Source organism: Lagenorhynchus albirostris, chromosome 2 (genome assembly GCF_949774975.1).
Source record: "Lagenorhynchus albirostris chromosome 2, mLagAlb1.1, whole genome shotgun sequence".
In the NCBI taxonomy this organism is placed as follows: Eukaryota; Metazoa; Chordata; class Mammalia; order Artiodactyla; family Delphinidae; genus Lagenorhynchus; species Lagenorhynchus albirostris.
In genome coordinates, this window is record NC_083096.1 from 27,933,513 (window position 1) to 27,960,303 (window position 26,791).

A 26,791-nucleotide genomic window follows, 5' to 3' on the forward strand; every position below is an offset into this window, starting at 1 on the left:
TGGTTCACATAAACTAATTACTGTTTGGGAAACAAAACAGAGAGGCTAGGCAAATTTACAAAAGAATCATTATAAAATTATTATTAGCTGTGGAAAGCAAAATTTTATACTTGTTATAAAAATTAATAGTACTTGGCCTTCATTATTTCATTCCTGTTTCATGTTCTAAATGGACTTACTTAGATAAGCTGATAAATCTACTTGTAATCTAAAATGTTCTCGTCAAATATTCATTGAGTGTGTGTTAGGAGCCAGGACAGTGTGAGAAATCCTAGAAAAATACAAAATGATAAAATAGCTATTACAGTTTAGTGCTTCAAGTAGCACTAAGGAGATAAGACATAACCAAATAACATGATTAATTGCTGAATTAAAGTTACATCAGTTTTCCTACATTAAAACCATAGTATTGCTATGAAATTTAAATGCTAAAATTTTAGAATTATAAAGGGAAGAAAAGACCCATAGAAGCTATATCTAGTATCTTTTTCCCACTTATCCCCAAAAGATTTAAATGCTTTATATGTTAATTTATATTTCCCTAAAAAGATCCCTTTTCTCAGAAATACATTCCATTTATAAGCAGTCAGGAAAGTCCTCCTTAAGTAGTATTCTCAAAGTCTCTCACATGGAAACATAAAAGTTATATATTTTCTCATTGGCTTCTCAGTTTGAGGCTTTAATATACCAGAAGATCATAATTTTAAAATACCTCAGTTTGTAAAATTATGGCAGGTCCTGTCACCTTTTTCCGTTCTTACAATTTTTAAAAATCTTTTAATGAGCTTTGAATTTTTTTTTAGAAAAACTTGTTAAAATTCTACATTTTCTATTTTACTTAGGAAATCCAAACTTGTCATTATTTCAGTAGATAATAATGCTTATTAAAAACCAGGTATGTTATTATTCTTTACTATGTAATTCAAAGTATAACAAATAAACAGTGTTTATTAGTCATTATTTTTGCAATTCTATGTACCCTACGTAGAGTCCATTTTTTGTCAGTGAAACTTCACAGATGGGACAAGTCTCAAAAGCAAGAATGAACACAGTAAACTTCTCTGCCATAAGACACATTAAGAGAAAAAAGAGAACAACAGATGTAGGTTTAAGATCAGATGACCCTGATTTTCATCTCATACAATTTGCTTTCTTGACTCTCCTATTAGTAATCTACCTATTTGTGCATTTTGGCGTTGTATTTTCTTTTTAAACTACACTGTCACAATGTTGGCTTATTTTTTCAAAGTTTTACTTTATACTTAAGCCATTTCTTAACTTCAGAATCTAAGGTAATATGATACTCGTTTGCCCCAATAAGTTCCTTATTTGTTGTTTTATTTTATAGATACAGATATCAGTGAATCTGGCCTTTCAGTGAGAAGTACTGGCTCAGCAACTTCCTTGGCTAGTCAGGGAGAGAGAAAGAGACGAACCCTTCCCCAGCTTCCAAACGAAGAAAAGTCTCTTGAGAGCTCCAGAACAAAGGTTATAGCACAGAGGTCAGAGATAGGAGAAAAGCAAGACACGGAACTTCAGGAGAAAGAAGCACCTACACAGGTATACCAGAAAGATAAACAGGATGCTGAGAGAGCCCTGAGTAAAATGAACAGGGCAGTAAATGGTGAGACTCTTAAAAGTGGTGGAGATAATAAAACCCTGCTTCACTTAGGCAGCTCTTATTCTGGGAAGGAGAAAAGTGAAAATGATAAGGAAGCTTCTTTTGTAAAGCAAACATTAGCTAAAATCCAGCAACAAGAACAAAAGGAACAGGCACAGTGGACACCTACTAAATTATCTTCTTCAAAAAATATTTCAGGTCAAATAGATAGATGTAGGGAGGAACCTTTCAAACAGGAGTCACAACCTCAAGAAAAAATTCCAGGACTTTCTACAAGCAAAGGAGAAAGAGTGATACAAAATGAGGGTAAGCGAAGAAAAGCTGAGGAAATTCTGAAAAGTCAGACTTCAAAGGGAGGAGACAAGAAGGAATCCTCCAAGTCATTAGTGCGGCAAGGAAGCTTCACTATAGAAAAACCTAGCCCCAACATACCCATAGAACTTATTCCCCATATAAATAAACAGGCTTCATCTACATCCTCTTTAGCATTAACAACTGCCAGCAGAATACGAGAAAGAAGTGATTCTATGGATACTGATTCTAGTTTGGACACAACCCTTATTCTAAAAGACACAGAAGCAGTAATGGCTTTTCTAGAAGCTAAACTGCGTGAAGATAATAAAACTGATGAAGGCCCAGATACTCCCAGTTATAACAGAGACAACTCCATTTCACCGGAATCTGATGTGGACACAGCTAGTACAATCAGTCTGGTTACTGGAGAGACTGAAAGAAAGTCAACCCAAAAGCGAAAGAGTTTCACTAGTCTCTATAAAGATAGGTGTTCCACAGGTTCTCCTTCCAAAGATGTTACAAAGTCATCATCTTCAGGTGCTAGGGAGAAAATTGAAAAGAAAACGAAAAGTCGTTCCACAGATGTAGGTTCTAGGGCAGAGGGTCGTAAATTTGTGCAGTCCAGTGGAAGAATAAGGCAGCCTTCAGTAGACTTAACAGATGATGACCAAACCTCTAGTGTACCTCATTCAGCCATCTCTGATGTTATGTCATCTGATCAGGAAACTTACTCTTGTAAATCTCATGGAAGGACTCCACTTACCTCAACGGATGAGCATGCACGTTCCAAACTGGAAGGAAGTAAAGTAACTAAATCCAAGACTTCTCCTGGAGCACCTGGTTCATCCAGTAAATCAACCACTCTCCCAAGGCCACGACCCACCAGGACTTCCCTCTTGCGCAGAGCCCGACTTGGTGAAGCTTCAGACAGTGAACTCGCCGATGCTGACAAAGCATCTGTGGCTTCTGAAGTGTCCACGACAAGTTCGACGTCGAAACCTCCCACAGGAAGGCGTAACATTTCTAGGATTGATTTGTTAGCTCAGCCTCGTAGAACAAGGCTTGGCTCATTATCAGCTCGCAGTGACTCTGAAGCAACAATCTCTAGAAGCAGTGCCTCTTCACGGACCGCAGAAGCCATCATTAGAAGTGGAGCCAGATTAGTACCTTCAGATAAATTTTCTCCTAGAATTAGAGCTAACAGTATCTCTCGACTATCTGACTCCAAGGTCAAAAGTATGACCTCAACACATGGCTCTCCTTCAGGTAAATTGGATCCAGACTTTTTATAATATTAGCATATTTCTTTTATGTTTTGGGACACCTTTTTAAAAAAATTAAATATTAGTGTTGATTCCCAGAATTTTCAGCAGAAAGGTCATGCTGTAGAGGGTTTTGTTCCTATGAAAATTACTTTATTTAGCTTAGTAAATGGAAAATTCAGAAGTTATACACACTTCCAATTAATGTCCTGGTACAAAATAGTGATTTCAAAATTAGAAGTATATTGAACCGATTTGGGAATTTTAATTGCCTAGTTGGTGAGGTATCTGGATTTGTGTGTCAAAGTTACATTAGGAATTATTATCTAGTTTATACAGTAGAAATTAATAAAAATTAATATTGTATTTCTAAAAACATGTTTAACTTTTAAACATCTTCACATAATTCTAAGAGTCTGAAGAAAAGCAGTATACTCTATTTACTCCTTTCAGAGCTAAATGAAATAATCAGTTTTATCCTTTTTTCCTATTTATTTTGAAACATCTTGTATTTTTTTAAGTTAAATCTGTTTATGGTCGAGGCAGATGAAAACTGATCCTTAATTTATTGCAGTGAAAGAAGATGGATTTGAGAGTCACTAAGCACGTGGGCGAAACTGGGCTATAGAAATGTAACTGGTTATGAGCATTATCTCATAAGGTGCCGTTATATCGTTTAACTAGTGACAGTAATTAGCTGTCATTAATTGTAATAATTACAAAAGCTACTTTCTCCCCACCAGAATTAACTGCTTCTGGCATATTTGTCTGTTTATATACTTCATATTCAAAGCCATAGCCAGTGAGAATACATATGTGATCAAAGAGTACTAAGACAGATATTGGTGTGTGTCCTGTAAACATGGTCTCATTACTTTATAATCAGCTTCATATGTGGGTGTGGCTGAAAAGGACAGTTGAGGGGAAACCAGCTGTTAAAAGACTTGAAGATTCATTTCCATCAGTCATCTAAGTAAGCCCTAAGTCTTGAGTGAAGAGTAAAGGGAAAGTTGGTGTGCAATCTTTTTTTTTTTTAAATTTTGACTTCTATCACGATATAGCCTACAAGACCCAAAACTAGTGGTACTTTGCAAGTGTTATTCTTTTCATTTTTTGTTCCTCCTCTCTCCTCCTCACTGCTGCTTTTCTCCACTCCATTCACATTCCATCTCTCTCCTGGTCTGTGGGTGAGGTGGTGATGATCATCATGGGTGTAAGCTGAAGATAGATAACATACAGTCTTGATTCCAAAAGAATAGATGACATTTCCCTTATTACTGTTGTCCTCCTTGTCTCTACACTTCAGGCTTTGGTTGGTGGTTCATGGGTTTGTTGCCAAGTATTTTAAAAGTGCTCTCACTTGATTTATGTTTCCCCAGTGTTGTTATCTGTTGTTCCATGTGGCTCTGCTTCTTCAGTTCACAGTTCCTTTGTGCTGCATTCTATGGTGTGTACTCCTAGCAGATTTCTTCTGCCACATTGCTTGTTTCTTCACCTCATGTCTATTTAAGTTCATAAAAATGTTTAAGTATTCTCCTGTCTTAACATAAGCTGTGACATAAGTTGTATGTTACCAAGTAGCATGAAACTCTTGGTAACTCTTCCTTCGGTACTAGTTATCTAGCTCTTAACACATGAATGATCTGATTTTATTCCTCAGTGTTTACCAGAGGGGCTTATTTGAGATGCCAACCAAATATGATTATTTCAGCAAGTCTAAGAAACAGCTATAAGATGCCATATATATATATATATATATATATATATATATCTTTAAAGATATATTTTGTTTTCTGCTTCTTTGAATGCAGAACTTGATAAACATCTTTCTGTGTCCAAAAAGTACCTGAATTGCTTAATGAAATTTCCTAGGGCAAACTGAGGTGTGTGATCTTGGCCTTCTCCATACTTACTAGCAGTATATTAAATAATTATAGAGTCATGGAATTTTATAGTTCGAAGGGTTATTCAGTTTAGGGAACTAAGGCCAAGAGATGGAATAACCTGACCTGATCACATAGATATATATAGCAAGAACAGGTTGAGAATCCAAAGCTTTTAATTCCCAACCTATTGCTTTTTCGACCACAGCCAGTCTAGCTCTGAGAAATAGTCTCTACTTGTGTGCAAGCTTCCAGAGGACAGCTGGACTCTACTGATTATCATGAATATATATAAGGCCAATATACAGTATAAAGATTTTGGTGTTGTTCACCATAATCTTTGTAATTATGATGTTTTACCAAGTTCATGTTCTCTTTTCCACCTTATTGAGCATGAAGCCACATTGTGATCCAGGATTATATATTCAGATTCTCTCAAGATGCCCATTTACAGTTTTATATCCTATCTAGGACAATGACCAGGGTCTTTCAGTCAGGGTAACATACTAAAATAGTTACATGTGGTAGGTAGTAAAAATTAAAACAAACAAACATACTTTTTTGATTTTCCTAATTGAGGTATCTTTGATATTATGATACTTCTACTTAATATAATTATAAATCTTGAATGGAAAAAGAAAATAAAAATTCATAGCTTTTGAAATATGATTTAAAAGAATGTGAAACCATGCTTGTCAGTGTTGCTATTCACACTATAAACTTCAAAGGTCTTAGAAATGTCTGAACTTAGAGCCTGTCATATGTAAAAACAATTCTATAAAGCTTCAAATTCTGTATTTTAACTTATGTTAAAAAAAAGCTTTTCAAAGAAATATATATGATAAAAATAGAAGCATGGAAATCTCGGATTTAGCAAAATTAGGAGTAAGGTTTCTTTTATGCTTCTTTAATTCTGATGTAATTTGTTTTTAGGAGTTCAGTTTCCCCCCACACCACGAAAATTTCTACAATGATCCTTCAGTATGAAGTTATATTAAAATATCCAGATTTATTTTCATACGATACATTTAAAACTTAGCACCCTGAATTATCAAAATAAAGCAGTTGGTTTTCATTATGTTTTAAGTACACATTCTAAAAATGTTTTAAATCATGTTAACATCCTTAGAATTTTTTTAGACCGTTTGCTTTCCCACTTCTAATCCTCAAAATTTATAAACGGTAGGAGTTAAAAGTTGGGCATGCATGGCTTGAGTTATTTTTTCTCAGGTCAAAGACCAATACAGAACACTGTCAGGGATTTTTTCCCTCAAATGGTCTCATTGCTACTTGCTTATAAATATACATGTAAAACGTGTTTGTGACTTAATTTCCCACAAAAATATTCTGATACAAGTATGAAGATGCAATGTTTGTTTTCTGAAATGTATTTGTTACATCTGTAGATGTGGATGTGTTTTGATGTCAACAGAGTTTTGGTTAACAGTAAAAGAAATCAAAACAGTCACAGATAAATGATTCTAGTAACTCTTTTTCCCTTTTTAAATTACTTACACATCATAGATAGTATGTTTTCTTAGTGAATGTAGTAGTTTATTACTTCCACAAGAGGGAGTGTTGCATAATTTTATAACTAAAATAAGTCTTTTTAACTAATGTAACTAAAATAATTTTCAGGTTAGCTACAAAATTAATTAAGCCCATCTTAGAACTTTTTCTCATTTTATTATATGTGCTTTCCTGCACTTCATCAACCCAAGAAGCTTCTTAGAGATTGGCATTTCAGATACCTTCAATACAAATTTTCAATTTAAGGATTTATCTGAAATGCCTTATTAGTACCAATGTATGAAATAAGCCTAATGATATAAAATTACATTTGATTTTCTAAATGATTTTACCTAAGCAGGATGAAATTCAAGAAAAAACTAAAAAAATTTTTCAGCACTGGTAAAAATAATATCACAAAAACAGTCATTCTGTGAGAAGTCTAGGATGTTTTTTTGTTTTTTGTTTTTTTTTGCGGTACGCGGGCCTCTCACTGTTGTGGCGTCTCCCGTTGAGGAGCACAGGCTCCGGACGCGCAGGCTTAGCGACCATGGTTCACGGGCCTAGCCGCTCTGCGGCACGTGGGATCTTCCCGGACCGGGGCACGAACCCCTGTCCCCTGCATCAGCAGGCGGACTCTCAACCACTGCACCACCAGGGAAGCCCTGTCTTTTTTTTTTAATTAGTCTAACTTGAAATGTTTGGGTTTTTTTAAATATAAAATATTTATTTTTTGTAAAGCACTTGGAATGAATTTTGCACTCTGGGAGTCCGTAGACCTGGCTTAAACTTTGATTTAAGCAATGCAAGACCTTTCTGGGCCTGATTTTTATCTATAAATTCAAGAATTTGGACTATCTAATGTCTAAGGTCATTTTATTCTAAAATTCTATGAAATAAGAAGGCACTGGGGAAAGTTAAAAACATTTTTACTTGAAGTTTGCTCTGCAATAGCTAGCAGATTATAGGGATTTTTCTTCAGATAAAATGTATTGATGCTACAGTTTGGAAGCAAAGGTTAAGAACGCAAAGGTATTGAGAGAAGTTCTTCGACAAATAACAGGTCAGAGGTCCTGGCTTTAAACTCCCTTTCCCAGTCCCTTTTTCACCAGTAGTCATCATTTCACTTCTCAGTTCTACACGTTGCTGTTACACAAGCCAGGTTTTGTCCAGAGGTTAACTCGAGCTTTGCTTCATAGCACACCGTGTACGGTATGCTTTCCATTGGTAAAGATAACCTTTAATTGTTTGAAGACTTATTAATCATATTTTCATTTTCTGCTATGTCCTACTTATTTTATCTCTCAATTTCAGGAGAACACACCTAAATATGTTACCTTTCAGGTTTTAAAATATGCTTTGTTCTTTTGGTTGCTTTTCTTGTTATCTTCCTTCATTCCTTCCTCCCTCCCTCCCTCCCTCCCTTCCTTCCTTCTATTATTTTTTAATTTTTTATATAATTTTAAAGGTTACTTTTCATTTACAGTTATTACAAAACATTGGCTATATTCCCCATGTTGTATAATAATACATTCTTGAGCCCATCTTATACCCAATAGTTTGTGCCTCCCACCGGGCCCCCATATTGCCTGTCCCCCTTTACAAGTTATTATTAGAAGCTTCAGTATTCTTACTGGATTCTAGATAGACCTATAAAAATAGGTGGAAAGTTTATGAATTTCATTTGAAAAAGAATTTTCTCTTTTATTCTTTTCTCCAAAATGTAATGATTCTCTGACCTCAAGACTTTAGACTGTTAAAATTAAATTCTAATGTGGCTCAACTTATATATTGTCACCTGACATTTAGCACTTGGTTCTCACTTTCTCATTCTGCTTTCATGTGCTCTGCCACTGATGAAATCTATCAGCCGTTGATGCCATTCTCTCTAAATTACCTCTACATTAACTACCTGAGTTCTATAATACCTGCTTATGTTTTCATATGTTCTGCAGTTTATTAAAACTCTTTGTTATTGGTTTTGTCTTCTCTCCAATTTTCAGTTTAGGTATGGTTACATAGTTTCCACATCAAAAATCAGGAACTTTAATCTAACAAATGATGTTTTTTTATTTATGAATTTCCTTTTATGAATCATATTCTAGGATAGCAAAATAAAGAGCATTTAGCATTTAATGAAATGCCTTTATTAAAAAGTACAGATTTGTTTACTATATATCTAATTGCCTTGCCATATTTCTATTTTTAAAAAAAACTTCTTTGTTCTTGTTCCTTAACTTTTCCTAAAATTGTTTTCACGTCTCAGGGTCAGTTCAACTTAAGGAGTTTTCAAATGTCTAGAAATGAGTAAATTTCCACCATGGTAAAAGTAATATTTATGTTAATGAATTATAATGTTAAAATCAGAAATTATATTTATTACCCCCTTCAAAACACTCTATGATTAATTACCTGGAGTTCCATATATGTATTTGCATACACTTTTACAGAAAGCCGTGAAGTTTCTGCCTATCTTCATTCTGTCAAATAGAAGTTTGAATCCAGACAAATGGGTAGGCTCTGACTTATGATGTAGTCCTGATTACAGATTTCTTTTTCTCTGTTCTTAAAGCAGTTCTGGGGGCAGTGTGTATCAATTTTGTTTGAGAGCCAACTCAGCCTTACAGAGCCCCAGGCAAAAATGTAGTTAGGGGAGGAAAAGACAGGAAAGGCATAAAATTCTAGTGGAGTAGTATGAAGGAATTCTAGACTTCACAAACCTACACAGCCTAGAGTCAGTTTCTGTTTTAAAAGAGGGAGAGAGAGAGAGAGAAAGAAAACTCTTCTAATATTAATAACAGTTGGAGCTTATAGCAGGAGCCAAGGTTTTATCACTTGAGCCACCAAAAACATCTCATGCTTTTTACTAGTTTTTTCTAATTTGAGAAAAGGAAGTGGTCAGTATCTAGGAATTAATTCATTTATTCAAAAATATTTATTAAACATTTGTTAGCCAGACACTCTGCTAAGTGCTAGGTACACGTTAGTGACTTAAATAGGCATAATTCCTGCCCTTTTGAAGTTTACCATGAATTAGCTGTTATCTCCCTGTTTTTTATACTTTATGTTTGATTCTTTTATTAACAGTAGTAGTGATCTGTCTGCGTTAATTTGTCTTCTGTTTTTCAAATGTGTCAGCAAAACCATTTTTTAAATCTTTACTAACCTTAAATAAGAAAGTGATTACCACTTTCTTTAATGTGACTATCGTCAGTATCTTCTGTGCCATAAGTGTCAGTGGTTGTGAGAATAGCTTGTAGGTTTTATTGCCATTGTCTGCTTTCACCATATGCTTTCAGTGTCAAAGCAGCAGTTGTACTAAAGATGCTTTGTTGTGTTTTTACCGTGTAAAAAGATTTTTTCCAATCATAGCATAACAGGATGTTGAATGACAGAGGTAATGTTTTTTTTTCCTGCCATAAGGCATAATTTCCACAGCAGGAATTATGCATATTTGTATGTTGGGAAAAGAGGGTTTTTACCATCTCCATGTTGAAAGTCCATGTGGCATGAGGAAATCTTTTCCTTTATTTTTATTTTTGTTGTTGTTGTTGCTGTCATTTAAAAAAATCCATATCGTCACTTAAATGAGAAATATTTGCAATTAAATAGTACCCGAGTTAAACATTTATGAATAGAGCTTGCTTAGTTGTTTGTCATTAGTGAATTTTTCATCTGAATGTTTATTCACCATGCTACAGAAAATGTGATCTTTCTATTGTTCTTAATTCCTCATTGTTTTTAATTCACCAAAGTATAATGTTTCTATCTTTAAGGAGTAGTAGACTTATGGTTTTTGTGAGGTATGTGTACATCAGTTATTGAAAATTGTGCTGTGTGTGCTCTCATGGTGTTTTTGAAATCATGAATTTTATTTTACCTCTTTTAAAAGATAACATAATAATTCTTTTTTTAATAATTAAACTAATTTAGTAAATGCAAGATGGAGGCGCTTTCCTACTGATTATGCTTCCACCTCAGAAGATGAATTTGGATCAAACCGTAATTCCCCTAAACATACCCGTCTACGTACTTCTCCAGCCCTGAAAACGACTCGATTGCAGAGCTCTGGGTCAGCAATGCCTACTAGTTCTTCATTCAAACACCGGATAAAAGAACAGGAAGACTACATCCGAGATTGGACTGCTCATCGAGAAGAAATAGCCAGGTTGGTTTTAATGGGTTATCTCTAAGAGTTGAAATTGTTTCAACTTGATAACAAGTTTAGCTTTTACTTGGTTTGTACTAATAGTCCAAGGAATGAAATCCACAGATAACTTAGTTTTGTTGGTAATATTACTGTCTATCCTTTTTTTTTATATGGTATTTTTAATGTGAGTGCTACTTACATATTGTAGAATTAATTTATTTTGGTAAACCGCCGTTTCCTATTTCTAGTAGAGATACAGATGAATTAATATAATTTTTGAAAGGTAGTATCAGCTCTACATAATTGAGAATTGTGCAGCTAAATTTTTGATTACATTCCTTTTACCTTCCAAAGAGGTAATAGTGTACTTGTTAGAGATGTTACTAATGTTCTCTGGGGAGAATTAGAGTTAGTCAGATTATTACTCACACTTCAGTGAGTTCATTAGATACAGTCAGTACAATCCTTTAATAATTAAATGAAAATATTATTTTGAATGTTAAATGTATTTATAATAACCTGAAGATTACATAATAAAAAGTAAAACTCATGCTGCGGATGTGATTTTTAATTGATAGCATTGTAGTTGAACATTAAAGAGAGGCTCTACTCAGATAAATGCTATAATAGTTAAGGGTTTTTTAAGTTTGTAAGGTATTAAATTTTACTGCAGTATGCCACGTTACCTAAACATTTTCACTGTGTACATGCTAAAATTATTTCTGCCTTTAGTTTAAGACCCTAATCTTCAAGTTTTATACTTGACAACATTTATTAAAGAATTTATTTATAATAATTCATAAATGCTTTTTTAAAAAACTTTTATGATGATTTTATGATGTTCATCTTTTGTTTTCTTTACTCTGTGGACTTCTGTGAATTGTTTTTTTCTGGCTCATTAGTTTAATGTTTAGGTTTTTTGGTTTTTTGGTTTTTTTGTCTTTAATGACTATTCACTTGTGATTGCCTTTAGTTCTTAAAGAACATGCCCTTCTAATCTCATTATGCTGCTTAAACGTTGTTTTTTGGCCGTATAAATGACAATAATTATTGAAGCATTGTAAACCAGTTCTGATTACAGTACAGGCATATATGTACTTTGGGATCCATGAATTATTATGGGCCCACAAAACTGTTAGTGAGAGAATCTTGACACTACATTTTTTCTTGTGGGCACAGCTGGCAACAGCAGGCCTTGCTCTTGTCTCATCATTTTTCTCCTTCCCATGCAGAAGTCTCACCACGTGAGCTCAAGGGGTACCTGAGGGAACTAGAGTGTTCTGCTTTTTCTTAGGAGGCTTTGCGTCTCAAGCCCTCTACCCCAAACTAGAACACTAAACACCTTCTTCTGGGCCAAACCCACTTCCCTGCCCCTAAACAGAAAAGAATTATGATACAAAGGGGAAAGTGAATAAGAACTGTCTGTTATATTTTCACTTAGCTTTATTTTGTTAGTATGTGCATTTTATTACCCTTGTCTATGTATATTTTATTATCTGTAGTAGTACTCTAAAGCTAGGCTATTTAACCTCTAATAATTTCATGCCTTTTTCCTCCAGTTTCTTAGTAGCATTATGCTAATAAAACTTGCTATTGGGATTTAATTTTTCAAGGTATATTTTTCAGCCATACATCTCAAAGCAAGAGAAAGTTCTTTTTGTTTATTAAGAAATTTAAAAAGGCGGAGGGAGGATAGGAAGTATGCAAGGAAAGAAAGTTAATGTTGATATTTAATGTTCCTGTAAGACGCTGATAAGTTTGCTTAATATGAGGAAATTTATTTTCAAATAACTATGAATCACATACTAAATAGAATGGAGAAATACATAGCTTTATTTCTTTAAATTAGCTACCACTTTCACTTAAGAAAACTCACATGCTGGAGCAATACTTTTTTTTTTTTTTTTTTGCTGTTCGCCGGGCCTCTCGCTGTTGTGGCCTCTCCCGTTGCGGAGCACAGGCTCCGAACGCGCAGGCTCAGCAGCCATGGCTCACGGGCCCAGCCGCTCCGCGGCATGTGGGATCTTCCCAGACCGGCGCACGAACCCGTGTCCCCTGCATCGGCAGGAGGGCTCCCAACCACTGCGCCACCAGGGAAGCTCTGGAGCAATACTTTTAAGAGTAATAGGTAAAGATATTTTTATTTGAAAAGCACAATAATGATTTTAATTTATTACAAAATGTTTTCTGCTTTGTTATATTCTATTTGCTTAGATTTTAGAGCTATATTACTAAACCAGCACTTTGTAGTCTGTACATAGTAATTATTTACCTTCGTTTAAACTTAAAGCACAAAAAATTACATCTGGTAATTATTTACCTTCGTTTAAACTTAAAGCACAAAAATTCCATCTGGAATATAAAGAATATAAGCAAAATATAATATATTTAGTCTTTCAATTTGAAGAGGAAACTTTTTTCCAGGTACCCCCGATACATGTGCTTTCAATAATGCTTGTCCCAGTTTCTCCATTATAACACAGATACAGATTTGCTTCCCTTGGGAATTTCTTAGATTATACATTTATGAATTTTAGGGTAAACAAAGCTATGATACCACCTTTACAGATTATCAAATATAATACATTTAACCTAAAAATTATACTGGAAGATTATATAATTCTCATTTGGATCACAATGCACTAAATTTTTTAGGAGAGAGTTCTAGTTAACAATATTTTATTTTAAGGTTTAACAACCAGTTCATTATAGATATGTTATAGGAGAGGATTAAATCATAAAGGCAATATAATATTTTATCCTAATGTTGATTGAAGGTATTATTTGCAAAGGTGAGATTCTCTTGCACCTTTACACCTCTGCAGTTTTATTTTGGATCAAGTTTTTGTATACATAAGTGCTTTATTGTGTATATGTGTGTAATCCCCGTCCACTCAACAAAGAATTCCTAAGCAACTCCTATGAGCAGAATGTAGTGTTTAGCGTGAGTGAACTGTAAAGATGACTTAGACATTGATGTCCTCAGTTCAGAGTCAGAGGAAAGAAGCAAAAGTGTTGTGTGCAGTTGATACAGGCAGAGTGACAGAAGAGGTTTTAAAAAATAGGAAGTTTGTCCAAGTATAAGATGTAAAGGTGTATAGTTATTGGATGACCAAACTGAAGATAATACAGAGCCAGCTAAATAATAGGAGACTTTGAATGCCAGCTACGAAGTGTGCATATTATTTTATGTATGTTGATACTTTAAGATTTTTGAAAAGGAAGGTAACTTAGGATCTATATTAAAAGAAGGTAACTCTGAAGGGCATTTTGTAGAATTGTTTGAGAGAGAAGAGAGCCTAGAGATAAACTAGTAATCTATTCTAGAAGTTAATGTGCAACATATTGAAGACCTGAGACAAGATAGTGTTAGTGAGGGTACAAGTGGAGATATGGACGTGTAACAGCTGACAGCGTTTGATGATTGCCAGCATGACTCTATGGTTGTTCAAATGGATATTGGTAAGAATAAGGAAGACAAAAGACAGGAAGGAAGACAAGCTTCGTTTTGGACATACTGACTTTAAGGTACTTAAGGAACAGCCATGTGAAAGCGTATGGCTCTGCAACATAGGAAGCTGATGAGAGCTAGAATCATCGTTTTGGAAGTCAAAGAGAAAATACTTGAAGCTGTGGTCATAGATGATATTGCCAGGAAATGGTGAGTGAACCTAGAATACTGTTGAACTCAGAGGTATAACCTAAATTATAAGGATGCAGTATAGCTGAATGATCAGAATCGTGGACTCTGGGATCAGGCCTTCTAGATTGAAACCCAACTCTACCCACAAGGTCTGTATGACCCTTGACAAGTTAAGTAACTGTGGTCTAGTGATCTCATGCATAAAATGGACGTAACAGTAGTGACAACTTGAGAGAGTTGACAGACTGATGCATGTGCTTGACATATAGTGCTTGACATATAGTAAGCTAGCAATAAATGTTATATTTAAGTGGAGTGCAGAGAAAACAGTGTGATGTGTGTGTATACTCAAATATGATTATATTTAGAACTTAATTGTGAGCTTTCTGTTTTCTGTATGACTCCAGATGTAATTGGAGTTTCAGAATCAATGTGATATTCTTATAATTTATAAAATATTCTATTAGGCTTACCCTATACAAATAGGAAACCTAAGAATCTCAGCCAAGGTTTTGTTCACATTTTCAATCCAAACATTATTTTAAAATGTTCTTTTTTACCTGAGAATAATAACGCTGATATATAAGTGGTCTGTTTTTTTTTTTAAATATTGAAATGATTGTTAAATAAATGTATCACAGAACACCCACCTAATGAGTCCTACTCCCTGATTTGATAGCCTCCAAAGTAAAGTCATCTGACACTTCATGTCAAGAGGGAAAAAGCTTTTATTATTACTAAGTCTTTTACATATAATACTTTTATTAGTGAAATTCAAATAAGAATACCTATCAAATACATTTTTAAAAATTTTAGAATAGAACTATGGTTTATATTTTTCAAGCCTAAATAATATTTTCAATTAAAATTACAAATGTATGGTAATCTTAACGATGAAAAACCAAATACTTGTAATTTTAATACATTACTAAAAGCTTTTTTGTTTTATTTTTTTGGTAAGAGTCAGTTTAATTTAGTGGCCAGAATTAAGTGGTATGGGGTTCCTTATAATCTATAAAGTAATATAATGAAACATCTATACATAGCAATCTGTTTTAGTTAAAAAAGTCTTTTAATGGCAATACCGTTAAAAGATATACTATATTTGGGGATATGTGTGGAAGTGAGCTTTAATAATACTAAAGTATTTTTTATTTCGGAGAAAACACCATAGAGATAAAATTTACGTTATCAAGGAGTAAAGTACATCTGTTCAGTCAGTTTTAAGCTTTATTGGTTCACAGTAGCTGAAGTCCAGGTCCAGCCTCTGTCTGTTTGTTCTTTTGGGCTAGGCCAGATCCAAATAGCAAGGGTAGGAACAAAACATCTGCCCAGAATAACTGTCAAATGACAGTTATTCTTCAGTTTCTTATAGTTTTTCAGCATTTTCTAGATATTATGCCTTCATTATATTCTCTGACCTGAGGGTACCTTATACTACCTCTTTCCATGTACTTTGGCTATCTCAAATCTTGCTCATTGAATAAGGGCAGTATTTTCCTATCAGGTGACTTCACACCATCTTCTTTTAACTTGCAGACTTTGTGTCTGGTGGAGATGGCATAGGGTGGTGTCGTGGTGGTTGTTTCTTTAATTTTTCTCATTTATTTAGGAACTGTTTATTGATGGCCAAGAGTGTGCTAAGACCTTCAAAGTTATCTTCTTACCATTACCTCTTCATGACTTGCTCAGTTTATTTGAAGCATATTCATAAGTTTAAAGACTACACTTAAGTAAATATAACGTATCTGTGGTGCTAAGCTCACGTTTAAACTTAGTTTCATTGAAGAAAATGGGAGGTAACTTTTTTAAAAAATATATAATTAAATCCCTACCTCTTTTGATGGCCAGAAATAGATTCTACATACTTTATTCCTCTATTTGGGCCAGCCATTAAATTGCTTTGGCTACCCAAAAGAGCTTCCAATTTCAATCCATTACTCTCCCAACCGAAGCCAGTCTTTTGTGGCTCAGGTTACCTATTTCTCCCAATTCTCCGTGCTTTCATTAAATGCCCACAATAGATGTGGATTGCCATAATTCTTTCATTAAGGTTTTTTGTAATATTGCATCAAAATTCCATCAACATATAATAAATATAACTGAGAGTTTCCACCAAAAGAAGAATAAGATCTTCCTTATCAGTAGGAAACTTTTGTGAACCTTCCCTATAGTCTTTAGCTAGGTCAAGTATATGAGTTAATCTTTATGCCTCTTGAGAGCTAGGCTTCTTTGATTCTTTATTATAAAGTCAGATTCAACATAAGATTTTCTGGAATGACCCTTAATGTCTCTCCTAAAACTAATTTTATATTTTTATCACTCCTGTCATTTAAAAAGTAGACTAAATTATTTCTTAAAAGCTAAGTAAAGTTATAGTTATAATCTCTTATCCAGTGTTAAAGTAACAAGAGGTTTGATTTGTTATCATTCACTTCAATGTTAGGATTCTAAAGCTAGTATACTTCTTTAGTAGCTCATCACTTCCTTTTTTCCAGTAATATCAAAGGCAGTCTCATGCTCATGGTTTATATGTATATCCTTTGAAGCTCTACTTACATATAAAAACTTTTGAAACTTAATATGCTATTAAAAAGATAAAGCAGATATTTTCCTTTTCAGTTAATTTAAAACCTAAAAGACTGTTAATGTTGGTAATTTAAATCAATAAAGTCTGATAGTTTGTTTCTATCATGGTTATTAGGTCACACTTGCAAATATTGCATGTTTAATAGGACATGCATTTCATAAGGTCTCACTCTCATTTTCAATATTTTAAACTTCCAGTATACCCAAAGCGTATTATTAATATATTTTCCCCTGTTTTTAACCCTTCAGTGAAAAATAGCCTTTAATTGATTTAAATAAGAAAGGGGACATTACTGAGATAGTTCACCTGAGAAAATCATAAACTTCATAAAGTATGTCCTCATTACCCCACCTTTTTACAAATAATGCATATTCATTTCTACAAAATTTTTGAAATTGGCTTATTGGTTCTGACCCTAAGGTAGACAAAATTACACAGATGTTATAGAACTTAACCCTGAAACTATATTTCCTTCCTTAAGGACTGTTTTCCTATCCATATTTTGTAATAAAATGTGAAAATTATCCATTTTTCTAATTAGAAGGCTTGAGGTTTTATTGATATTGCAAAGGAAGCAGAATGAAGCAAAACTCCAAATAAAAGGTCTGTTCATTTTAGAATTTCCTCCTTCAGCAGATTTATTGAGGTGGAGATTGAGAATAAGAACAGGGGTTATAAACTTGGAGATCAAAGAAAGAATACAAGAGATATAAAGAACTACATTATTGTAAAATATTCTAATAACTGTAATCTAGAAGTATTACAGAATTAATTTGTAAGCCTAGCTTGAACAACCATATGAATAGATCCATACTCTATGTTGAGTCATAAAACTGTTATTTCTGAAGATACTCATAACTTTGACTTTTTTTCTTGATAATTTTATATGTCTTTTAGAATTCCTAATACTGGTTTTAGTAGGTGCTCAGATTTTTAAGCAATGCAGATTTAAATTAAGTTAATGGTCTGTATTATTGAGTCAGCTTTAAGATAGGAATTGCCATGCAAAGAAACAGCTGGTATATACGCAACATACTTGTAAATTAAAAGAAAGCTTTTCGGATGCCTACTAACTGAACAGTATATGTGGTATATACATTAAGAGTTCATTGTAGTACAGTTTTTACTGTATAACATGTTGACATTGCTGTTGTTTGTGGGGTTTTTTTAATTAATTCATTACTGCTTTCTGCAAATATCAGAAGCTTCATCGTACAAATGTCTGCATAAAAAACTTTAAAAATAAAATAGATGGTTAGATAAGTAAAAGTTGCCTATTTCTTATCTCATTAAACTGGGTTATTCTGTTTCTCATCCTAGTTCATTTATTTTAGGAAATTACAAGAGTGGAATATTGTATCTAAGGAAACAGTTTACACCCATTCTCAAAAGAGTTACATCAACAGTTAACAAGTTTTTAAAAATTAGATGTGGAATGGTAATATGAGATATAGCGTGATGTATAGAAAGATCTCGTTACACCACTTACTGTTTGTGACCTTAACCGAAAAATTAGTTGCATAACCTCTCCTGAGGCTGATTTTCCTCATCTACAAAACAAGCTGATTAATACCTCTCTTACAAGGTGGTTGTAAGAATTAGAGTTGGTGAATATAAAGCTTCTTTATAATGGTTTTGATTATAATATATGGTAAGTATTGGTTTTAATTATTTGAAAATATAATTCTAAGCTTCTGAAGCCAAGGACCCTGTCTGCTTATTCACCATTGCAGCCCTTAGGGCCTACCACAGTGGCCAGATTAGTAAATATTTTTTGGTAAATAAAAAGGAATTGACCACAGATTGCTTCTGTTGGGCCGTAGCTTCAACATAGCTTTTCTTTTTAAATCTGTAGTTAAGTTTTTATGCAATTACTGCATTCCTTGAAAGTCTTTCAAGCTCACATTTTGTATAAGTTAAAAAACTGTTACTTTGTGCTTTGGATTTTAGAGTTGGGAATCTTAAAACAGGTACTTTACAAATATTCTGTCATTCCAAAACCTTCCCTGTGGAAGTAGCCAAATAGAGATCATGTGCAGGGGATGCATAACTCAGAAAATGTTCAGTTATCACCAATAGCAATTATTTAATTCTTCAATCCATGTAGCTAAAAATACAAATAAATGGCTTTATGGAAATAAGCTCTAAACCTGGAATCTGGCCCTGTCTTAGCTACTTCTAAGTTGTATGGTCATGAGCAAGCCAGTAATTTTCTCCTAAAATGTGTCTTTATTCATAATCCGATAGGTTCTACCTCACAAGCTCTGCCTCTATCTTGTGACCCTCAAATGACATATTGTGTACTGTGAAGTATGGTATATGGTGTAAAGTGCCATGCTGTGTCACAGTTCCTCACCTTGGTACCGTACACCCCTTGGGCCATCTGGGGAAGCTTAGGGAGCTCTTCTCAGAAGAATGTTTCTAAATGCATAAACGTAAAATACTTAGAATGACAAAGAAATGCAATTATATTGAAATACAGTTATCAAAATATTTTTAAAGGTATATAGTAATATATGGTTCTCTGTTAACATACTAAATGGAATGTTATGGCTGTGGGTTTAATGAACTGCAGTACTTTTGAAATAGTGATGACTAAGTGTTTTGAGGTACTTGTAGCAACTATAATGTGATTACTTTTACTGACAAAAAATCAGCAGTATTGCTAATACCACTGTTGTTTATTGCTTGTATTTATAATTGAAAGAAATGCTAAGTTTCAGTTAGGAGAGTAGTGAAAATAAAGTTGTAATTGCTTTTCTCATTCAAGTTCATGGACTCCTTGAATTCTGTTCACCACCCCCAAGTTTAAGAACTCCTGTATAGTCATTAACATTAACAGTGTATTTTTAAAAGATATATGAGTACTTCAGGTGTTTAACATGTATTTTTCAAAGTGACAACTTGCAGATGACATGCAATTTAGTTTTATTAATATTTGGAATTAAAGTTTAAGACTTTGAGTATCAAATAGTTAATAGCATGTCCAAAAAAATCTTAAATTTTGAGTACAGATCTTTAACTAAATATACAATTTATGTAACTGATTCTATCAAAATGATTGTTTCTAGACCTGTTATTTGAAAGTATTAAACTTCTTTTCTAAAATTATTGCCAGGATCAGCCAAGATCTTGCTCTCATTGCTCGGGAAATCAACGATGTAGCAGGAGAGATAGATTCAGTGACTTCATCAGGCACTGCCCCTAGTACCACAGTAAGCACTGCTGCCACCACCCCTGGCTCTGCCATAGACACTAGAGAAGAGGTAGGAGATCTTCATGGAGAAATGCATAAGGTTCTTTCTTTTCTTTATTTCTTTTGCTTTTAGCTTTTTGCTTAGTTTATTTTAGTTACGTCCACCCTTCCTGTTTGCATGAAGCTCTGCATTTTCCAACTTTACTTTAACAAGTTTCTTTTATGTTTTTATAACAAAACTAGTAAAGGCTAACATTTTGTCTACTATTAACATGAAGCTATAAAATGATTTAAAATAAGCACTTTGTAAAATATGAAAATAAACGGTATCTGAAATGCAAATCCAAATTTGGTAAATGTATAAATAGTAAATAGTTGTATAAAGTTTTTGTAAATTTTACGTAGCTTCTTAACTAGGAGTTATCTCTAGTAGCAAAGAAAGAGAAAAATTCTACAGTTTTCACGACTTTAAATAATTCTGTTGATGAATATACACATGCATATGTATACACGAAGATTCTTAAAAAATTGAAATATACCTACACACACACTCAAATATGTGTATCCAGTTTTGAAACACTCGTGAACTCTGCAATGTAAGTTAGCATATATAGACTATTGCCCTTCCAAAACCAGGGCCTCCTGCCCTCCCACTCCTGGGGGCACCAGGTACATACATGGCTCCAGAAGATGCCTTTAACATATAATATAAAAATAATGTACTCTGGCCATGTTGGCTCCCTTGATTTGGTGCAGAGATACAAACAAAAGATTGGCATTTTGAAAAATGAATTATAGTTTTATTAGAACAAAGCCACACTAATTTGTTTAATTATCATCTGGCTGTTTTATGCTACAACGTCAGAATTGAGTAGTCGGACAGAAGCTGTATGGCTGCAAAGCCTAAAATATTTATTATCTGACCTTTTACAGAAAAAATTTGCCAGCCCCTAATATTGATGATTCATTCCACTCCCTTAATTTTATAAAATAATGTTCTCAATAGTAGCCAAAAATGGCTAGCCTCTTTGACAAATTTAATTCTGGTAAACTGTCCTACTAAAATTTTCTTCAGTTGCTTTTTGTCACCTTTATAATCTTATTCTTTAATGGTCATTTTTTGGTTGTTTTTTTTTCCCCTTTATGTGTTGTCTAATTTGGTAAATGATGTCTCATCAACCTGTGTAGAGTTTTGTTACCACAGTGATCAATTGTAAATGTATATAAAAATCATTCTTATTGGTGAAAAACAAAAGAATCCTCTTGGTGGCAAGACATACACAATTCTTCTGGTACACTTTAAATGATGAAGATATTATTTTCACAGCTGTCTAACTAAATGTCTAACATGATTGTACCTTCACTCAGACCCAGTAAAATTTTTCAAACATTTCACTGAGTAGACTTCCATTTTTTCCTTTTGGCTTTATTTCTTATTATTGTACTAGAGTTTATTCCTTCTTCAGTAAACCTGAGCTACTTTGTACCGTATGTGTATAATTTGCACTGTAGATGGCAGTATATCATTTGTACTGGAATATGTCATTTCTGTAACATTGCTAAAAGTTTATCTAAGACCAAAAACTACTTACTTTGTGAACCAAAAAAAACTTTTTTTTTGGAAACTTAATTATAATTTGCAATTTATTTATCTGTGAAGAAATTTGGCACCTGGATTTGGGGAGAAAAAAAGGAAAAAAGCAAGATAGGAAACTAAAAGAAAAAGAAAGATTATTTTACACGGGCAAGGCAATGTGAGTAAAATGAACTCCTTGTCCATCTACATGGCTCAGTTTTTTCTATTTACCATCTGTGTTTTCCATTTAGGGGAAACCTTATCCATGGAAGACTCAAATTTAACATAGTTACATATTTTGGATTTTGAAAATCGATGTAGATGAACATTTATTTTATAAAACAGACACCTTTGAAGTGCTTATAAAAAGAAAGTAATTGGTTTATTGAAGATTTCATGCTTCTATTACTACCTGAGAATGGAATGACTTCTGTCTAATTATAAAAACTATAATGCCAATATCTATATTTTTCCAAATTACTCTGTGCTCATAAGGATTTGCTTTTGTCCTATTAGTTAGTTGATCGTGTTTTTGATGAAAGCCTCAACTTCCGGAAGATCCCTCCATTAGTTCATTCTAAAACACCAGAAGGAAACAACTGTCGGTCTAGTGATCCAAGACCTCAACCAACAGAGCCTCCTGATCACTTAACTATTACAAGGCGGAGAACCTGGAGCAGGGATGAAGTGAGTAAACCATAAACTTTAACAAATGGCAAAGGAGGCATGCCCCATTGGTGGGAAAAAGATGAGAACTATTCAATATATAGGGCTGGGAAAAAAAGTGCTTGTCCTTATGGGTAGAATGGAATTTCATCCTGACATCACATCAAATACAAATAATTAACTCCAAATGAACTTAGTTCCTAAAGGGCAAAAGGAGGACTTTAAAATTCTTTAGTAAAATATAGGTAAATATCTTTCAACATTGCAGTAGGGAATGATTTCTTAAAAGGCACAAAAAGTTTTGACTTTAATAAAAGATTGATAAATTTGAGTATGTTAAAGGACTATGTGAAACATATAGGCAATAAGGGATTAGTATACAGAATATATCAGAACTCCTACAATCAATTTAAAAAGGCAAAAACAGCCCAGTAGAAAAATCTGCAAATAACATGCACAGCATTTCACTGAAAATACCCAAGGCCTATGAAGAGATGTTCAACTTCATGAGTGTTCAGAGAAATACTTTTCAAGACTACAGTGAGATTATTTTATACTCATTCAATTGGCAACAAATAAAAAAGTCTTAAAATATTAAATGTTGGAGGAGATGTGGATACATAAGATTTCTTATTGTTGCTAGTGAGGTTAAATTGGTCCAGTCACTTTGGCAAACAGCTTGACATTATTTCCTAAAGTTGAGCATAAACATAGCCCATTGTCTAGTAGTTTTGCTGCTAGTGCGTACCCTTTCCCATTGAGAGCAAAAGTCATGCAAAAGGATATTTATAATAGCGGTATGGACAGTAACAAAACTTAGAAACAATCTAAGTGTTTATATCTGAAGAAAATTGAATGTATTAACTGGTATGTACACAAATTGAACAATTTATGGAGTAATCAAAACAAATGAACTACAGCAACATGCCACAATGTGGATGAATTTTAGCAATAGAACATTTAATGAAAAAAGTAGGGCTTCCCTGGTGACGCAGTGGTTGGGAATCCGCCTGCCGATGCGGGGGCGCGGGTTCGTGCCCCGGTCTGGGAGGGTCCCGCGTGCCGCGGAGCGGCTGGGCCTGCGCGTCCGGGGCCTGTGCTCCGCGGCGGGAGGGGCCGCGGCAGTGAGAGGCCCACATACCATACACAAAATAAAAAAAGTAATTCTCAAAAGATTGTATATAATGTCTTTTGTCACAAATTAATAAAATAAAAATATATACTTAGGATAGAAATAGATCTAACAAATTATATAAAAAGGAAAGCAAGGGAATGATAAATGGGATTCAGGACATTATTTACCTTGGGCGGAGGGAGACAGGGAGCTGCGATGGAAAAAACCTAGAGGTAGATTATAGCAGTTAGCTGTTTCTTTATAACAGACCACAAAAATCTCAGTGGCATAAAGCAATAGGCATTTATTTATCACACACCTGTGAGTTAACTGGTGGTACTGCTCAGCTGGGCAATTAAAAGTTGTAGGTTGAGTTTAGGTTTGCTCCATGTGTCTCTCTTGTTGTTAGGACCACATCTGTGGATTACTGGATATACGGAACTGGAGGTAAAAGTTAGCGTATAAGAATATATATGTTTGCAGTAGTACAGAGTAGAAAAAAATCCACCTGATGGAGAAGCACTGTAGCTAGTTCCATAGCTGCAATTATAATATGCTAGATGGTTTTAGAACACACTTTCTTTGTCCTGATAGTTGATAAGTTGTTCTTGGTTTCAGAGAAAGGGCCCATTCTCTAATCTTATTCATACTTACTTGTCCTGAGGTCTAGGAAGATAAATTCCTCTAAATGTAATAAAACTATAGAAATTTATATTTTTGAAGAGAATGGAAACATTTAGATTGATAGTTATCTCATAGTTGATAATCAGAAAAAAATTTAATACATTGTGATACTGAACTCTATGACGTAGAAAAGAGAGATATCCTTTCTATGTTATAATCTACCGTAGACTACCCTGCCCTTTCTCACTCCTTCCTAATTAATATATGTCTTCTACTCTTATTTGGCCTTTTTTCTCAAGGCTCACAAAATACCATTATGCTTATTTAGCCTTTCATTGTCTTTATGTTGCTTTTCACACCCTAAGTTACCTTTTATCCCTCACTAAATTCAAATACTTATCGTACTCAAGTTCTGGTTTTCCATGATACTTTCCTTATTAATGCCACCGCTCACTGAACTCCCTTTCATTAGAATTCGTAAAGCAGTGAATCACAATTAGTACTTATTTACATTGTTTTTATAAAAATATTTAATAATATTTCCTGTATGTTGTTGTTATCTCCCCTACCAGTGTTTAAAGCACCTTAACATCCAAGGCCATATCTTATTTTCTGGTTTTTTTTTACAGAGTCTAGATATAGTTCTGACAATGTAAGGAACTGATTTTAGAACCCATATCTAGTCCCAAGTTCAGTCCTTTTTCTAGCATTCCACACTAGCTGTGCCTTTCATGGTTTAGCTCTTGGCAAGCTACAGGATGCTGGCCAAATTCAGCCCACCACCTGGTTTTGTAAATAAAGTCTTATTATGACACAGCTGCTTTTGCTATAATGTAGCTGCTTTTGCTATAATGAGGTGCATAGTTGTGACAGAGACCATATGGCCCCAGTCTTCACTCTCTGGCCCTTTACAGAAGTTTGCTAACCCTTGGTTTTGCCCATAAAGTTCAACTGGGGTGGTAACAACCCCCATCATTAAAACTTATTATTTTAAGTAAATTTTTAAAAATTATCTTTCCCACTGTGGAGAACAAGGATTATAATCTTCTTGATCTCTGTGTGCATATTATTTGGTGAATATTTGCCTACTATTTAATACTAGGAGACATGCCTTGAGTTTGGCTCAAGTACTCAGTGTAGTTGAAAGTGATATATAACTGTTATCATTTTGAATTTAATTCCACCAAAGGGATATCCTAAAACTAGAGCATTATGGGAGGGTTATTAACCAAAGGACTAAATTAATGAAATAAACATCGATTAACAGAATCTTATATGGGAATAAAGTCTCCAAATTCAGTCACTGATTGAATGATTTTTTTGACTGCACATTATTTGTCCAGCACTATTTTGATGCCCTCACAGCTGAGTGCAGAAGGCAGCCAAGTAAGCAGGTAATTACAATTCACTGGGATAAGTGTAAGAAGGGAAATATAGGATGTGATACTGTGGGAACCCGTAGGAAAGGCACTTGAGAAAATTCAGAGAAGGGTTCTTAGAGATATTGCCATGCAACTTAAGTCCTTAAGGATGGGAGAGGTGTTGGACACTCGAAAACTGGGTCCAGTAGAGAGGGCTAGGGGATGATGAGAGATGACAATGGACATACTTCATGGAGGGAATTGAGGAATAGAAAATTCAATACAACACAGTCCCTATACAAAAGATTCTGGCTAGCGAAGGGGTCAGTCACTGAAAGATAATAAATCACTTATATTTTCCCATTTGCGATCATTTGAATTGGAAGCATGGGGGACAGGATCATGATAGTAATTGAAGATTAGATAATATGGATTGTTTTTTGAAAGTTATATGATGGAAATAATATGGAAACTTGACAAGTTATTTAACAAAAAAGAACTCCTTTGTTAATATTTACTTTTCTTTCTCAATTTAGTTACACATTGCTCTAATTAGATTCTTCATTGATCTTTATTAAAATTAGCATAAATATTAAATGCCCCTAAATTATCTTTATTAAAATTAGCATAAATATTAAATGCCCCTAAATGTAGTGAGTTGTGACTAGTATTCTTGGTGGTTATCCAATAGAGCAGTACTGTTTTAATGTCTGTTCTTTTCTTTTCATGTTTCAGGTCATGGGAGATAATCTGCTGCTGTCATCCGTCTTTCAGTTTTCTAGGAAGATAAGACAGTCCATAGACAAGACAGCTGGAAAGATCAGGTATTTTTGTATTACTCAAACATCCTTGCTTCTGTTACCATCTGTTCCACTTTCTGCAAGCCTGCTACCACAGCTTCTGGGAACTCGTGAAGTCAATGGTACTGAACCTTACTGCTGCCACTAGCATGTTCTTTCCTGTTTAGATATTATAGCTATATGCTAGACAGCACAAAGGGCACAAAAAGAGAACAGATGTCCCAAATAATCAGCCCCTTGGTAATTGAGAGCTAACAGCTGTAATCACTTAGATTAATTTTATTAATAATCAGAAAAATTTACTCTTCCACAAAATAATAGTAAGTATTTGAAATTAACAGAATTTTAGGGCATCTTTTATGAGACCTCAAACTTTAGTCTAGTTACAGCTTCCTCATCAGTAAAGAGAACAAAATGAGTACTCGTGTAAGACTCAGAAAATTTATGTAAAAAGGCCGTAGATAGTCAAAAACTAGATTTTCTAATGCCTTTGCTATTTATT

At 34.0% G+C, this 26,791-nt stretch overlaps 1 protein-coding gene across 1 annotated transcript in view; it reads left to right on the top strand.

The window, feature by feature from the left end:
- The window catches only part of CEP170 (centrosomal protein 170), a 141,893-nt gene that overhangs the window by 107,309 nt on the left and 7,793 nt on the right, over positions 1-26,791 (top strand). Inside the window, exons 13-17 of the mRNA XM_060128642.1 lie at positions 1,349-3,181; positions 10,503-10,737; positions 20,071-20,218; positions 22,241-22,411; positions 26,225-26,313. Of these exons, the coding sequence (XP_059984625.1) occupies positions 1,349-3,181; positions 10,503-10,737; positions 20,071-20,218; positions 22,241-22,411; positions 26,225-26,313 (2,476 nt within the window). The remainder of the gene's footprint in view (positions 1-1,348; positions 3,182-10,502; positions 10,738-20,070; positions 20,219-22,240; positions 22,412-26,224; positions 26,314-26,791) is intronic.